Consider the following 16,814-nt stretch of genomic DNA (forward strand, 5'->3'; position numbering starts at 1 on the left):
ATGTGCTTTTGAATGTATCGGAATGACGATACATTGGCAGAGGGCAAGAGAGAACCAGGGAAGCATCGGAAAGATGAATTATAACAATAAATTCTTCCTAATCACTAATGCAAATTATGATCAGGACATGTTCCAAACTCTTCCTCTCTTCACTTCCATATGCTGGCAACAGGGTCTACACTTGAATAAAATATTGTTCTGCAAATAATATTCTAATTTTTATTAACCTTATCATACAATAAAGTTACACCATATTATAAGGTTAATTTGAATCACTATCATTATTCAGTTATTGATCATAGTTGTTATTGATCATAGAAGATTTAATATTGGTGATCTTTATATAATGGAAAACTACTGTGATAAACATGTTGTGGATAAATGGAAGTTGTGCAAGACTGGTTGGTTGATTGGGGTTAAACATCACAGTTTAAATGGTTGGGAACAGTATAGCCAAAGGTCATGTGTGATAAGCGAGGTTTTACTCTTGGCACCTGATGCCTCTTTCAATCTTTCAGGACAGATCTACCAGATAATCTGAATGAGTGACCTTCAGATGATTCTGATTCACAAAAAGCTGTGAACATTAAGGCACATTTTCATATGGTATTGCAAAAACAACATTAAAAACAGAATCATTTGAACAAATAACATAAATCTGACCCAGCTGAGGGAGTAATGCTCAGATTCTTAAGCTCAAAGTTCACAGAGTGTCTCAGGGGTAAATATGTGGTCCAAATCCACTTCCCCTCTAAACTTTTTTTCTGCTCTGCCACTGCCCCAGTGAATTAATGTTGGGATTTATGAGGCAAAAACTCTGGTATAGGCCTATCAAAGGCGCAACAGTCTTTTATTTATGCAGCCATTCCTGATAAGATTACCGTTGTGTTTAAGTAGAGCTGTGTAACCCGCCCCTTTTCATTCCCCTCCTTCCAAGTTCTGCTGGGCTCCATACAGGGAATTATAAAAAGCTTGATTGTGGTCTGGCCCTCTTGGGCTCACAGGGTGGCTGCAGGCAGCAAGTTACTTAATCAGTTACTCTCTCCCTCTGTTGCATTTGATGTTTTTGTAACTTGGGTTCCATGGACTGACAGCACAATATTGGATCTTGCTGTGGGACAGGATCTTTCTTGCTTTTGTGTGTGTCTGTCTGTCTGTCTGTCTCTCTCTCTCTCTCTCTCTCTCTCTCTCTCTCTCTCTCTCTCTGTTTCTCCTCCTCTACTCCTTCCACGCTTGAATGGACAATGCTGGGATCCCAGAGGCTGCATTGCCTCTTGCAGGCAGTGAGCAGGTCACCGAGGCAACGGTACTCAGTTCTAGGCTGTTTCGTTGTGGATTTGTACAACGATGGGTACCCCTGGCCTACAGGGAGGAACTCTATCATGTCCTCCGCCTAAGTGGGCCTCTGGTGAGTTGCCTTTCCACTTACACATTCTTACACGCCACAAAACCTGTTTAACTTACAGAATGCAGTAGCAACTCTTGTTCAATAATAGCAGAGATTTTGAGCTTCAAAACACTATGTTCTGTCTATTACTATGACTATCCAAAGACCATTGTAACACAAAAACAATTGTTATGTGCTTAATGTCTGCAATGGTGCATTTTCTGTTCTCCTGCAATTATTGTACTATTGTCTAATCATCGCATTTACATCACTCTTGCATTATTTCTTCTTCTTATATGTGTATGTTCATATCTACACCTAAGAATCATTTTTGCAAGTGGGTTTAGGTGAATAGGACAGAGTATGTATATATAAAATGTGTAAAAATATATATACAAAGATATAAAACCTGATGGTTAACCGAATAATGTGCCTAAGATCACTTTGCAGCTTTAGCAGACTAAAATAGTCCATGCTACAAAGAAAAAAAACCTCCCATCAGATGATGCTCATGATGCTTTAGTGAGAAATGCTTTGTGCTGTATCTATACCAAACAGACACTCTCTGCATTGCGCAAAATCATGATTTTAGTGTTCTCTGATCACATCTTTATCACATTTTTGTGGAACCATTCAGGGTCACGCAAATGACAATATTTCAACAATGACGTCCTTCTTGCTAGCCTTGTGCTATCTAGCCTACTGCTAAGAATATTTTTGTGAAGTGAGCTGGATGCTGTGGATTTATGCTCATACAGACATCTTTCATAGTAGTTGCAGGCATCAGAGTGACATCCCCAGCCAGCTCCTGATCAAACACTCAGTTGGATGGACTGGCCTAGGCAGAGTTTAAGCTACATGATGCTTGTTTTCATGGTGTTTGTTTCTTGATCAAGTTATGGCGCATAGAGTGGTTCAGGGGCTTCTGTTTGTTTCACCCTTCTGATGGGTAGCACTGATGAACTTTGTGCACTCACTGTGCGGCAAAGGTACCTCACAGATGATGATTGAATCATGAAAAGATTTGGTATATATTGTCCTTTATGTAAACCGTATGTGCATGTGAATACTCTAACCATCTGGCTACTCAGACTTGTTAAAGCAATACTGCATCCTAAATTTTTAATAATTAGGATGAAATTAATTTTGAAGCTTTGCAATGCTCACAAATTTCTCAAAGTCTCAAAGATTTCTCTGTGTTTCATTTTATGTATTGCACCATATTGACTTGAATATCTTGAAGCCTTTAATTAACTTGGACATCATGAGTGATATCTGAATACTTTTGCAATCTACTGCACATACCCAGTTGTAAAGGCATGCTGTACCATGGATTTTGTCTATTTACAAAATGGTTTACTTTTTCCCACAATCCCTAAATGCATGTCTCCAAGAAGCAGAGGTGTGTATTAACACTCTACATTTACCCTGTTACAGTCTGCAGAGAGGCACACAGCCTGCTGGGAGTCCACATTTTGCCTCTCTGCTCTCCCAAATGCCCAAGTGACTTGTCACCACAATAGTTATCTAGTCCCATGTCTTGCAAGGGTGCCCCCAGGAATTTTGGACCCCATGAAAACATATCACATTGGGCCCCACCACCTCATGATGTAATTATAACCCTCTGTGAAAGCTTTAAATCATGGGCATAATTGTTTTATCTGCTGGTTCAAACATTCTTTCTTTTTCTATAAGTGACTTGGCTTCTCTTGGCACTTTGTTACATTTTATCAAAATTCTAATCAGTCAGTAACTTGTTACTTTCAAAATAAAAAAAATACTAACATGAATGAAAATGTACCTTCATTATTATTTTTTCAGCATTAATATTAATATAAATATTTAAATTAAATTAATATTTTTAATAATACTTTCAAAATAAATCACAATTACAAAAGCACTTTTATGAGTGCAATTTTACAAGGCAATTAACAGCTTCACTGAGGTTAAACAGCCATCATCATAACTGCAGGTGTGCAAAAACTAAAAACTATTTACATTGTGACCTGTAAAGGGCAACTGTGGTTAGGAGATGAAACTTGATAAGAAAGATCAAGCATCTTGACAGGATGGTTACCAAAATCATCCTCAAATGTTACCATCAGTCTCAGAAAAAACATGATGTTTGTCATCATCTTCACAAAGCTAGTATTTTTGCTGCTCAGGAAGCATTTGTGTTCAAGACTCCTTGTCAACTGTCAGGCTTGTGAGACAGAAGTGGTCTCACAGTCTCTCGCAGGTAAATGGGTTTTAATAAAAATAGCAAAAATGCAATCCAAAGGTAAAGTAAAAAATAAAGCAGGTAAACCATGTAAACCAGGCAAACAAAACAGAGGAAACCAGGATAACTAGGCAGTGAGTCAAAACCAGAAAGTGTAACAAACATAACAGGGTAGACAAATGGCTTAGAAACACTAGAGACCTCTGAGCAAGACTTCAACATGATAAGCATGACAAGCACAAATATAAAGAGAAATATTTGTGTACTCTTTGTTTATATACAAAAAGAAATCACAAAGAGATTGGACAACAGGTGAATTCAATAGAGGGGGATTGGGAATGAATAGGAGGATTATGGGGAATGCAGTAAACCTGTGAGCGGCAGACATCATAACCACATCCAGATATGTTTAATGTGAAGAAAACCATAGGATGCTCTAATTCCACAGCCTGGTCTTCATTGGTTAGACATGGAGGTGCATCCATAATGGTATGGATAGATATCTCATTTGGGTCGCTTGGTTAATGATTATCCTTTATAGCACTGTCAAGCTCTCTCAATGGTCACAGAATATAATTTTGAGGTTGTTTTACAGTAGCAGGAGAACTCATGTTTTATTACAAGCAATTGTAATAATTCAAATGTTAATTTGAATTAAGTGGTCAGTAGTCTAAACTAAATAGTCAGTTCACTGAGCATGTCTAAGTAGTATGTCTAAGTAGTAAAAGTAAGTAGGAAAGAATCAATTCAGGTACCAGACCTATACTGTAGCACTACTGGCATACCTAATGCTGGTGTTCTTGTTTTTGTGTTTTTGTAGCTGGTTTCCCGTATCCTAAGCTTTCTTCAGCCGTTTGTCATCACCATATTTGTTGGTCACCTGGGGAATGCTGAACTGGCTGGATACGCACTGGCCTCTGCGGTAATGCCTAATTCTAACTCTTGTGTCCATCTCTAGCTATGGTTCCTAGTTATTCTAAAAAAATATGGTGACCTACATATTCTAAAGAAATGATGGGTATTGTATCTTACTGCATCTGAGAATATGACTTGTAAATGCTTTGCTTAATATATGATAAAAAAAACTATGACATGGGATTTGGGTTTCACTAGCACCATCTACTGTTTGTGGCAGGAGTCCAGAAAATTTAAACAGCTTTTGGGGGGATAAATAACATAAACACTAACTGCCTAGCTCTGTTCTGAATTTATAAATAATCAAGGAAGATCCCTAGCAGCAGAATATAGTCAAACACTTATCATTCTCCTCTGAGAATGGCAGCATTACCAATGGATTCACAAAGTTAGTCTTGTTGGTAATCATAATGTATTCAGAACTTTTCTACTGATGCCCCCAAGAAGCACCTGATGAAAATTCAATGCATGCATTTCAAGAAAGGACGGTGTCCGTGATAAGAGAAGTTAATGCCAAAGCAGTTCAATCTTATCTGTTTCCCTCCTAGACCATCAATATCACAACAGCTGCAACAGGATTTGGTCTGGCTTTAGCATGTGACACCCTGGTGTCTCAGGTGAGTTCACCTAATTAACTGGAATAGTACTGATAGACAAAATGTAATAATTTTTCATTAGGGATAGGTACTGATAGGACTTTGCTGATTAACCCACTATGACAAAGCTAAAGGCAAATTAATATACACAGCATCTGTTACACAGAGGCCATTCAAAGTGATACACATAAAAGTTATATATTATTCACTTCAGCAAGGGGTTTGAAAAAAGAAAAGAGGTTACATGAATAAATAAAAAATAAATAAAAACATTAAATACAAAACATAACATGAAAGAATTATATAAATAAAACAAATTAGAAATAGATGTCACAACAAGCAATCTCAGTAAACCACGCAACTAAGAGATATGTTAAGTATATTAACCTGTGGCGGACGCATCTGTAGACATTCGGCAGTAAGAACCTGAAGCGTGTGGGGGAGATCATGCAGAGGAGCATCCTGGTTCTGCTGCTCTTCTGCCTGCCCTGCTGGGCTCTGCTCATCAACTCTGAGTCTGTTCTGTTGGCCATGCACCAGGAGCCCGAGGTGGCGAGGTGAGACACACCGGAGCGCACGCAGTCTCTATAGTGAACGACCTCATGACCTTACGCTTATGACTATCACTCTTTAAGGAAAGCAACACCATTTCCTGTCATGTTATATATGAATTGATTATAGACTGACTAACCTGAGGCCAATCAAGTACACGTAGTGACATTAACAGGGAAATATGCATCTTGTGTTTTATAGTGTAGTGGTTAAACCACGGTATACCTGTATGTTTGGTCTACTTTATATTATAAGATAGATTTGTTTGAAAATTGAAAGTTTAGAAGAAATGTTTAATATTTAATGTTGGTTCCCACTATCATCATACATTTGGAATAATGTTTTGGCTTGGATTAATATGGAGATAGCTATGACTTACCATGTGAGTCTCTATATCTTAATTTAAAGTGTTTAAGGTGCAATATCTTGGTCTCACTGCTATATATGGATTCTAAATATACAGTAGACTAATTAACACCACAATTCTCAGTAATATTTTCACAACATGGCTACATTCTGTTTGAAGCTTTGTTTAATGTTGAACTTATAAGGAAATGTATTTTCTCAGTGAGTTGAAATAGATCAGAGAATATAAATTTTACTTTTAAGATGATCTTCAGTTCACCAATTGATGAATTCAGAAAAACAAATTCCCCAGTTCTCAATTATGTCAGCAGATTATAAAAGTAGATAAATCAAATGAAACTTAATAACTGAAATTATTTAACAATTTACTATTTTGCTAGTGATATGACAAGTGAATAATGTTTGCTTCACCTGTATAATAGATAACATTAGATAACAATAGATAACATTCACACATAAAATATGAGGCCCATTTAAAACAGCTGCTTCCTTGTTTGATATGTAAGATCTTCCAGATCATCTTACCTATTTTTGAATCAAAATATATCACCAACACCAGATGTTGTAATCCCCCAGCTTGCAATGCTTCTCCATCATGCATGACTGCTAGCTTATTGCTATAATGTTTATGTCACATTACAGCCCTGATCCCCTCCCCTCGGACGTGTATTTATGTAGTCTGCATCTGTTCATGTCCATATATTTCCTTTGGGAGTGGTTCAATGTGCCTGCATTCATTCGTCTCTCTTGTGGTCAGTCTTGTCAATGAACATATTTAATGTGTGCTTATGTGGAATTCGTCACTCGTCTTTTTCTGAGACGCACCAGTCTATATAAATTACTTAATGTCTAAGCTGTAGCATTTTTGGTGTTTTTTACCATTTTTGGTCAATGTTCTTTGTTGTTTTTCCTTTGTTGTAACAGCTTCCTGACAGTTACACATTCTTTCAGATGCTTTGAAAATGAGGCTTTTGTCTATTTTTTCTTTTGTGTGTCCTGACATTTTGTCAAGGGTGTTCTCTGTTTTTGTCAGTTCTCTATATTCTCTACTGAGTCATTGAATCTTTCTCCCTTTCACCCAGAATTGCACAGCTGTATGTACTAGCATTTCTGCCAGCTGTACCTGTAAGTGTTATTATACTTCAGTATGCCTGTGTGTTAAACAAATTAAACAAATGTGTAACAAAGATAATTACATTTGATAATATTTAGATTTCAACACCTGTGTAGTATGAAATTTTCAGGCTACATTACCTGGTAAAGGAATAACACCCCCCCCCCCTCCCCCCATCTCTCCATATATGTCAGGCCATGTTTTTGCACCAGCTGCAGGTGTCATACCTTCAAAACCAGGTACGGTGATTTGGACTCTATACCCGCTGATGGGCCTAAGGGGAGGTGTGAGGGTTCTGGATGTGCTGTAATAGCCTGACTGCCTTTGTGCCTCAGGGGATCATTCTGCCTCAGATGTACACCGCCGCTGCAGCCAACATACTGAATGTGGCCGTCAACTATGTCCTCATCTTCAGGATGGGATACGGCGTAATGTAGGAGTGCCTGCCTGTGTTGCCCCCACCTACTTGTGTGTGTTTCATATGATAGGCCAGTAATCTTTTTATTGTAGGAATTTTTGTTGTTGATTTTATAGTACTAATCACTGAACTTATTTTTCAAACATTTCTTATACTTTCATTAGTGAGCTGGTTCATAGATACCTTTCTTTCTACCTATAGATTTCATAGAAATTATTTTGAATTTATAGATTTTAGTATAAAATGCTGTAATAAAATGCTTGCTGTATTTTTCTTCAGGGTTATGGGTCATTTATATTTATATGTGTGGTGGTGCTCTGTCATTTGTCTGTAATAAAGATCATTAAGATACTTGTTTGCTCAACATGCAGTTTCTGTGCATGTGTTTGTGCAGGGGCTCTGCTGTGGCCAATAGCATTGCACCGATCGCCATCTGTCTCTTGCTGTTTGGTTACATACGCTGGAAAAAGCTGCATGTCAAGACATGGGGTGGTGAGCAACCTGAACACATGCGTGCAAATATATATTTTTTTCGGAAATAATCACAAGAAACATCATCATCATCATCATTATTATGCTAATCACGTAATCATGATCAATATTATGATAGCAGTCTTTATGTAAGCTCCGCAATTCAAAGTTCTCTCAAATGCAGAATTTAGGAGCAATTTTGAAAAAAGACATTTCACTGATCAAATCACAACTCCAGATTTCTTTAACTAAGAGAAGTGTTCTAGGTGTAATGTTTTAAAAGAGTGGTTTGATGTTCCAGAGATAGACCATTCATATTAAAAGACAAAAAAATGATGCAAGATGTTTGGACCTAGCCTTACAGTGAAGTAGAACTGCAGTTTTATGAATGAGTTCACAAAGTGCTTTGTCTCCCCCTACAGGCTGGTCCATCGCATCACTGCAGGAGTGGGACACCTTCTTGAAGCTAGCCATACCTAGCACACTAATGCTTTGTTTTGAGTGGTGGATCTATGAAATTGGAGGTTTCCTTGCAGGTAGGTGTTTGTGTGTGTGTGTGTGTGTGTGTGTGTGTATGAAGATATACTTCTGCATGAAACCTTCTAATTTCCTTTTGATTTTGGGATTTTTGTTTTATTTTTTCATTACAAGCTTGACAACATACATATTTAACATTAGTATATTGCTGCAAGTTGTAATGTTATTTTTTTCATCAGGATTGGTCATATATCACATTAACCCTTAACATTATGTCTAATCTGTATCAAGTCTGATGCTACTGCACCACTTACAATACACTGTATTTTTAGAACTCAATAACCCTTTTATCTCTGTCAGTGGATCCCCTTGATCATCTCTTTGATGCAATTCTCCATTCAGCAAACGAATCTCCACCCTCCTCCTTTCTCATTAATAGGCATGCTGGGAGAGGTGGACCTTGCTGCCCAGCACGTGTTGCTGGAGCTGGGCTCCATCACATACATGGTGAGCAGTGGGCTACACTTGACTTTGGCGCTCATTTACAGAGATGGTAGCATGGCCCTACCAGACACTGTGTCCAAGCTAATGAGACAGTAGGCAGGCTGGGGTATGATTTGGTGGTACAGAACAGAGGTCAGCAGTGAGAGAAGAAAGGGAACCGTTATGAGAGTTCTAGTGCTGTCACAGCGTAGGAGAAGCAAGGACACTGAAGGCAAGATGAGGTCTGCCTTTCAAAAATGTTCTGTTTCATGTTTAAAAACATAGCCAACAATACACCTGGCTGTCAACATTTTCTGTCATGCCAGTGTCTTACAACAAAGGTAAGTGTTGTTTTGTTCTATTTGGCTCATAGTTTAGGCCAGATGCTAATAAATAGATCACAAGTATAAGAAAAGACTTTGGTTAGAAATGTGATGATATTGGGTCCATATGGTGTCTAAGTCACATGTGTCTATCCAGTTTCCTCTGGGTGTACATGCTGCTGCCTGTGTACGTGTAGGCAATGCATTGGGTGCAGGACACACCGCAGAAGCCCTTATCACCAGCAAAGTGACCCTCACACTCTCAGGTCAGAGAACCACGCGCATCCTACCATAACACAGACATTGTTTACTAAACAAACACAAGCCACACTGGAAAATACAGCTGAATCATTGTAAACAGATTCTCCAGGACACTCTCCAGGACACATTTTGTAGCTATTTTTTGGTAACAACTTTGCATATTTTAATTTGCACGGTTTTGAGAATCTTTGACACAACAGGATGTTGTTTTCTCTAATTCAGGAGTACTGGCATTATTGCAGGGCATTGTGCTTGGTTCCACAAAATCAGTGTTGGGCAAAATCTTTACCAGTGATGTGTAAGTCAGACTTCAATGTATCAGAAGAGTAATTAGTATCGCATTAGATTTTTTTTTTACAGTATTGATGTCATGTTAAGAAATTATTTAAGGAATCTGATACCTGATAATTATATTCATGTTAAAATGAAAGAATGATTAGCTCAAATTAGCTGAAATAAACTGTTCTCTGTTTTAACCCTACTTTAGGAGCATTGTTGATATTGTCTCAGAAAATTTGACATACTACGTTTTTCTACAGTTTTTCGATGCCCTTGTGGTAAGTTGTTAAAGTCACTTTTGGTCAAAATGATCAGAGTTAAAAACATCATAATACCAGACATCCCACCAAGCAACAACCCATTTCCAGGAGGTACCAGACTTGGAGCCCCAGATATTCTCCTTCAATTTGTAACGCCCAGTTACAAATCACAAGGAGGGGCTAGAACACGCACATGGCTAACAAAACAAAAACATACATGAGTGACAGCTGGGGGAGGGGCTAACCATGCCTAAACGTGACACAACTGCTGTCTTTTGCATGTCTTTTGCACAATTGCATGAACCAAGCACATACTTTTACTAGCTAGATAATTCATTCAATTAGCTAGCTAGCAGTGTAAAGTTATTAACTAGACTGTTATTTAACTTCATACACAGTGATGATGGTTGTTTTCTCTTGATTATTGAATCAAGATTATCATTAATCAAGTGTGTGTGTGTGTGCATCTTTCTGTCGTTCCCACTCTCAAAATACGTTCACTCTCAAGACAATATGCAGGATATTTCAGGGATTCTATAAATTGTGGGATTTCTATAAATTGTGGGAAACAGGGAGTCCCTAAAATGCAGGAGACTCCTGGATCTTCTGGGAGAAGTGGGATGTCTGTAATACTGGAATTCTTGTTTGATAGTGTCATAACGATTATCTTTAGAGATTATCTCCAACTATAAGTCTTAACTGCTCTTTCTATAACATCCTAATGAATAAAAATCAGACATGTTTCAAAGTATTGTGGTTTTGCTTAACTCTCTAGTGTGTGAGTTCTGGGATTCTTCTGGGTGCAGGGAAGCAGAAGATAGCAGCCATATCCAACCTGATCTGTTACTACTGTATTGGACTCCCTCTTGGAATATCACTGATGTTTGCTGCAAAGCTTCGGATTCTGGGTAACAACTACTCCATGTATTTCCATCACATTGTTTCTGACAAGTTTTGAGTGATCCTACATGATCATCCAAAAATAAGAACTAGTGGGACACCAAACAAGTGAGAACCACAGGATTCCAATTGAACTTTGTTTTTCACAAACATAAGGATCAACTGGAATTGTCAAAACTAACAATCAACAGTTAAGCTACCAAGTTAGGTAGCACGTGTGGATATAGTAGCTAGCAGTTAGCTGACAGTGAGCATGTTTCAAATAACAATTCAAAACAATTTAGGTTTCACCCGATTCCACTAAATATTATGAAGTCCTATTGCTGCCAGTGTTCTGCATGTTTGTATATGGCTTTACAAAAGTTATTTGAGTTGATTGTTTTTTTGTTTCCTTTGTACTCTTCAGGTCTAACACTTGGCCTCTTGGTCTGTGTCATCATCCATGCCTTCTTTTTCATTACACTCATCTTCAAACTCAACTGGAAAAAAGTTACAGAGCAGGTAGAGGCTAAGGCATAGGCCTTCTTTAGTTAGAAGCTTCTTTAGCTTCTTTACTGGAACCAAATCTGACATTACCTTCTATGTACAACAACGTTAGGCCCAGAAACGAGTTGGAAAGACCACAAAAGTGACATGTGTAGCTCAGAAGGCGCCGGCTGGAACACCACTCATTGACACACTGGTTCCTGAAGGACAGGACAGCGTGAAGCACATGAGTGAGGTAGGACCTGTGGTGAGTCGTAAACACTCAAATTGTGAACTTGGTGGCCACTTCCTGCTAATTTGCATTAAATCACTTCAGGCAAAAATTATTTGAGAATTCTTCTACTTTACAAGATTTAAATATTTAAAATATATATATATAAAAAATACATTTATTTGAACACAAACAGTGTTTCTTGTTTCCACCTTAGGGCCAGCTAGTGAATGATGGCTCTAAACTGGCTGAGGCTGAGGACAATCAGCCAGAGGGGGGCCGTCCCAAATCTCTGCTCTCCGTCCCCCAACTGGTGCTGAGGAGGGGACTGACACTACTGGTTGCAGTCTTGGTCCTGACTGCTGGGGTTCTGGTTCACCTCATCTGCCCCCATCCAGAGCCCTCACACCAACTTAAGAGCAACCTCACCACGGAGGGGTGGAACTACAGCACCACTGGTCCCTTTACCACCACTACAGCCAGATAATCTCAAGGATTTCAAACCTCTCACAATTACAAGGCTGCCTGTTCATCTGAAGTAATTTGCACTGTAGTAGTAGTCCAGCCAATTTTAAGGTTTACAAAACGCCTTGCCAGCAAATTAAAAATAAACTTCTTCATGCCTTTTCTGCTACCCATTACAAGTGCAAACAATAAGGCAGATGGTGACATTGTTCTAAATGATGCCTGAAAGTACATACACCATCTTCTGTGGACCAGGGCATTGCCTGATGTAGCCTATATAGCAGGTCCTCAATGGCCCTCAGTGTTAAGCGAAGTAGCTAGATACATTTGTGAAGAAGAGAGATTTATTAAGTAGAGATCCATATTTGTTGTCTGTAATACATTCCATGGTTCAAGTGCCAACATGGGTAGAATGATGAGACATTATCACAATGAACAGACAGATACACCAAAGACAATAAATAATCATAGACAGGACGAGAAACTATCAGGTAACAGTCTCAGCTAGGAACACTATATCTAAACGAGGACTAGACTAGAGCACAGAACTAACACGGGGAACCGAGGAACAAACTGGTGCACAGCACGAAACACATGTAGTAAAGCCACGAACAAACCCAACCTGAGCATAGAACACACAGGCAGTAAACCAGAGAACAACGACCAAAGCATAGAACATGCACATAGGGTCGATGGACATGATCAGTGATTACAAACGTATAACCAGGGCTGTATATACATATGACATAATGAGAACTAAACCAGACACAAGTGAGAACAATCACGAAAGGCGGAGAACTAAATGAAAGTGTGTGACAACTGAAATGGAAACAGCACGGGGAGAACAAAAACAATAAAATTACTGAGAGGTGGGGATGGGGCGGATGTGACAGAATCCCCCCACAAAGCCCCTGGGTACACAAGATCAACCATAAAACAAAAACCAAAATGACAGAAAGCTAACAAACAGAAACCCAGGAGCAGAGTACCGGACTGGAGAGGCCAGGCTAGGAAAACATGAGAAGAACCACAAGGATCAGGGGAAACGGAACAAGGAATGGGATGATGAAAGACCTGAGCAGGTGCAGTCAAACACTGAGAACTGCACCACAACATAGGGACTGAGATAGGGGTACGACGGGGTGTAGGAGAGGATGACAAGCGCTATTCTGTGATGAGGACCAAAAAATAGGATGGGCACAGTGACGAGATCCTCGCCGGAGATGGAATCCAAAGGCATGAGCTCATCCATGCTGGTGACCAGAGCCCACAGGGTGGAAGGACATGACAACACAACCCCCTCTGAGTGCCTCCCATTACGCAGACTCCCGTCTACACGCTGGTGCTTGAGAACACCCCGAGATCACTGCCGTGGGTTATCTGTGCATTCTGTCAAAATGGGAATCAGTTAATGTGAACAAACCGGACTAGAGCACATAACACAAACACAGGGAGCCAAAGGACGAACTGGACCGGAGCACAAAGCACACACGTAAACCGATGAACAAACCGCTCCAGAGTATAGAACACGGATGCAGTAAACCAGAGAATAATGACCAAAGCATGAAACAAACATGCAGGGAGTCAATGAACAAATGACCAGTGATTACACACAGGGCGTGACAACTGAGAGCAATAACAACATGACTGACAGGTGGGGGCGGGGACGATGTGACAGAACTCCCACCACTACACAAAACCAACCAGAAAACAAAAGCCAAACTGACAGAAAGCTAATGAACAAGGTCAGGAACAGGAATCGGAACAGACACATGACAAGAAGAAACAAGACCTAAGAGAATGAAAATAACAACATGACTGACAGGTGGGGGTGGGGCAGATGTGACAGAATCCCCCACGTGCCTTTCTGGGGTACACAAGAACAACCAGAAAACAAACACAAAAACCAAACCAACAGAAATCTCTTTTCATCTGCTTATCCGGGTCCGGGTTGCGGGGGCAGTAGCCTAAGCAAAGAGGCCCAGGTTTCCCTCTCCCCAGCCACCTCTTCTAGCTCTTCTGGGGGGATACTGAGGTTCACAGGACAGCCAAGGGATATAATCTCTCCAGCATATGTTACTGTTGTGACTGCTTTAATTAAAATTATCCCCTCTCCTGTCCTTCTCTGTCTCTCTCTGCAAGATGTGAAACTACACAACTACCCAACCCAGCAGTACTGAATGAATGAATTCATGGGTGTTTTCAATAAAACATTTTGATTGATTGATTGAGAATTTGTTATCATTCAAACAGCACATCTGTGATTTATTTATGATGTTACAGTCTTCAATGCTATACTCTTATCCAATAGTTCTAATCCCGACTTTCCAACATTACCCTCTTTTCACTTACCTGATCTTAATTGCACATTGCCCTCAGCTGTGTTAAGCCTGGTTTACCTAAAGTCCTTCATACTCATGCTTACCGTAATTGCGATAATAACTTCCCTCACTACATTTTAACACCTTTACGTTTACAGCAGGGGTGGCCAACCCGTCAGAGACCAAGAGCCACTTTTTTCTTTTTACTGTGTTACAGCAAAGAGCCACATCATACACATGGGCAAGCTTGAACATCACCCATCCCTTCGTCTCGCTCTCTCTCTCACACACACACACACACACACACACACACACACACACACACACACAGATTCTCAGGCCTGAGGCCATGACTGAGGTGCCCTTGAGCAAGGCACCCAACTCTGCCTACTCTGTTAAAAACGTAACCTGTTCATCTTAATATTTTTGTTTTGCTGTGCATTTTTTCGCTGCCATTTTGAGAGCAAACTTGACACAAATGGTTTATTGAAATTATCTCGTCCTGACTTGGAAGCGGTGTTTTCATCTCACGCATATGCGCGTTTGACGAAAATACCGGGATGAACGCAAGCTAAGCGAACAGCACATTAAAAAAACATGAAAACAAACTTCGATATAAACATAATATGTGATATGCTTCAGGAGTTTGGCCCGGTTGGAGGAGGTGGGCCACGGCACGGCGAGGTGGCTCATGCATGTGTGCACGAACACTACGAGCTCTGAGCTCCGCGCAGCACGAAGATGTAGCAGTGTGTCGCCCTCAGAGCTGATGAGGTAACCGGGACACGGCACAGACCGTTAGTGCAGATGAGAGTGCGGATCGGCTGGGGAGCCGCATGAAACCAGGCAAAGAGCCACAGGTTGGTCACTCCTGGTTTACAGCACGATGTAGCAACACAGTAGATACCATTCACCAGTGGGATCAGAGCTAGTCAGAGTAACACGAAAAACATGAGCAAAGGTGCCAGATAGCCCACACCTCAGCCCCTCATGCAAGGAATTCACTCTTTCAGTCTTTGTGCTTCTCTCTCCATCACCCTCTCACTCTCAGAGATGACTCCTCAAGAGAGGCCCAGAGGACTCATGGGAGTTTGAGCAAGGCTGAACGTATGCTGACGGCCGCCTGGTCTGCCAGTCCTGACTCTCCTGAGACAAAATAAAGTAAGAATGTGTGCTTTTCATTTTTAAATATTTTTTTCCCTTGAATATTAGTCTTTTTATTTATACCCCTGTGGCTCTATGTTGTCTCATCCTCTATCTTTGTGTCTCTATGCTTTGCAGTGTCTTTCAGCCCAGACTACTTGCCTCTCCACGCTTCTTCCTGTCTGGATTCTAGTCCATGACAGAGGTCATGACCTCTTTGACATCTTCCCCAACCCTTATCATCAGCAGAGATGAGCTGACAGTGCAGTGCCCTGTGTTTTCCTTCAGGTCCCCTACCTTCTGCATCCAGGAGCATGTCAGCACCTGTGGTGAGAATATAGGCTGGTGGAGGAGGGCTGTGTGTGTGTGTGTGTGTGTGTGTGTGTGTGTGTGTGTGTGTGTGTGTGTGTGTGTGTGTGTGTGTGTGTGTGTTCTCTCATAAACTGGGTGGAAAGGTCTGTCGGTGTTGCAATGTTTTCCAGTGACAATATTTGGTATAATGGAGGGACTAGCTTATGTTGTGCAAGAAAAGCCTCCAATCATTGCACCTTTTATAAAAGTGGTTCAAAACGTATTTAACTACCTGTGTTATGTACACACATGTTGACAAAGCTGTAACATTGTAACAAACATTGTTATGGCTGTAAAAACATAATTATGATGTTTTAGCTGTTTGCCGTTCAAAATGTTTTGTTTACAGAAAAAATATACAAACTAAAGCCATACTGTTGTGTTTTCACGTAGTTGAATAAGGCTGATTTACATGGATGTTGTAGTTCCGTTGAGGTGGAAATGTAGAGAGGAATGATTTAGAATGGAAAGATGTGTGAAAAAACAAATGGAGATAAGTGAGGCCCTTAATGAGAATGAGATGTGAAACTGTCAGTGTTGCGTTTTTAATTGGCTGTGGCCTTCGGGGATTGTGAGCTGTTATTTGGTTCAGGAGGTAATTGGAGGTGAATTTACCCAGTCAGGCATGTTGACTTGATCTTAACTCTGCTGGAGTTACCTCAACACACCACACCTGCAGTTATTTTGTTCCACTACAGAGTCTTCCAGGAATGGCTGGTTCTGTTTTACCTGGTGTTTGAAAACTGGTGGATCTTGGACATGTGGATTTACTGTTTTTTTTATTTTTAACAACTCTGTAATATTATTTTTGTTT

The 16,814-nt window shown here is 40.1% G+C and overlaps 1 protein-coding gene across 2 annotated transcripts; it reads left to right on the forward strand.

Moving 5' to 3' along the window:
* Window positions 1–1,003: 1,003 nt before the first annotated feature.
* Window positions 1,004–14,361, forward strand: slc47a1 (solute carrier family 47 member 1). Of its 2 annotated transcripts, none has more exons than XM_076980602.1 (17): window positions 1,004–1,408; window positions 4,429–4,530; window positions 5,072–5,140; window positions 5,528–5,676; window positions 7,120–7,162; window positions 7,346–7,390; window positions 7,487–7,584; window positions 7,964–8,061; window positions 8,463–8,576; window positions 8,957–9,024; window positions 9,481–9,589; window positions 9,807–9,882; window positions 10,072–10,141; window positions 10,899–11,031; window positions 11,430–11,524; window positions 11,622–11,756; window positions 11,938–14,361. In XM_076980602.1, exons 1-17 carry the CDS (start codon window positions 1,238–1,240, stop codon window positions 12,205–12,207), a joined length of 1,845 nt encoding a protein of 614 aa, XP_076836717.1. In that variant the 5' UTR covers window positions 1,004–1,237; the 3' UTR covers window positions 12,208–14,361. The 2 variants fall into 2 exon arrangements, with proteins under 2 accessions (XP_076836717.1, XP_076836718.1); XM_076980603.1 differs by having other exon boundaries at window positions 11,622–11,744.
* Window positions 14,362–16,814: the final 2,453 nt, after the last annotated feature.

Source organism: Brachyhypopomus gauderio, chromosome 18 (genome assembly GCF_052324685.1).
Source record: "Brachyhypopomus gauderio isolate BG-103 chromosome 18, BGAUD_0.2, whole genome shotgun sequence".
Taxonomy (NCBI): domain Eukaryota; kingdom Metazoa; phylum Chordata; class Actinopteri; order Gymnotiformes; family Hypopomidae; genus Brachyhypopomus; species Brachyhypopomus gauderio.

Excerpts from the sequence above, each read along its gene's own strand:
- slc47a1 (XM_076980602.1), top strand. The coding sequence starts at position 1,238 with ATGGACAATGCTGGGATCCCAGAGGCTGCATTGCCTCTTGCAGGCAGT. Across the intron at positions 7,163-7,345 it reads CATTTCTGCCAGCTGTACCT|GCCATGTTTTTGCACCAGCT; the intron begins GTAAGTGTTATT and ends CATATATGTCAG. Across the intron at positions 11,032-11,429 it reads TGCAAAGCTTCGGATTCTGG|GTCTAACACTTGGCCTCTTG; the intron begins GTAACAACTACT and ends TGTACTCTTCAG.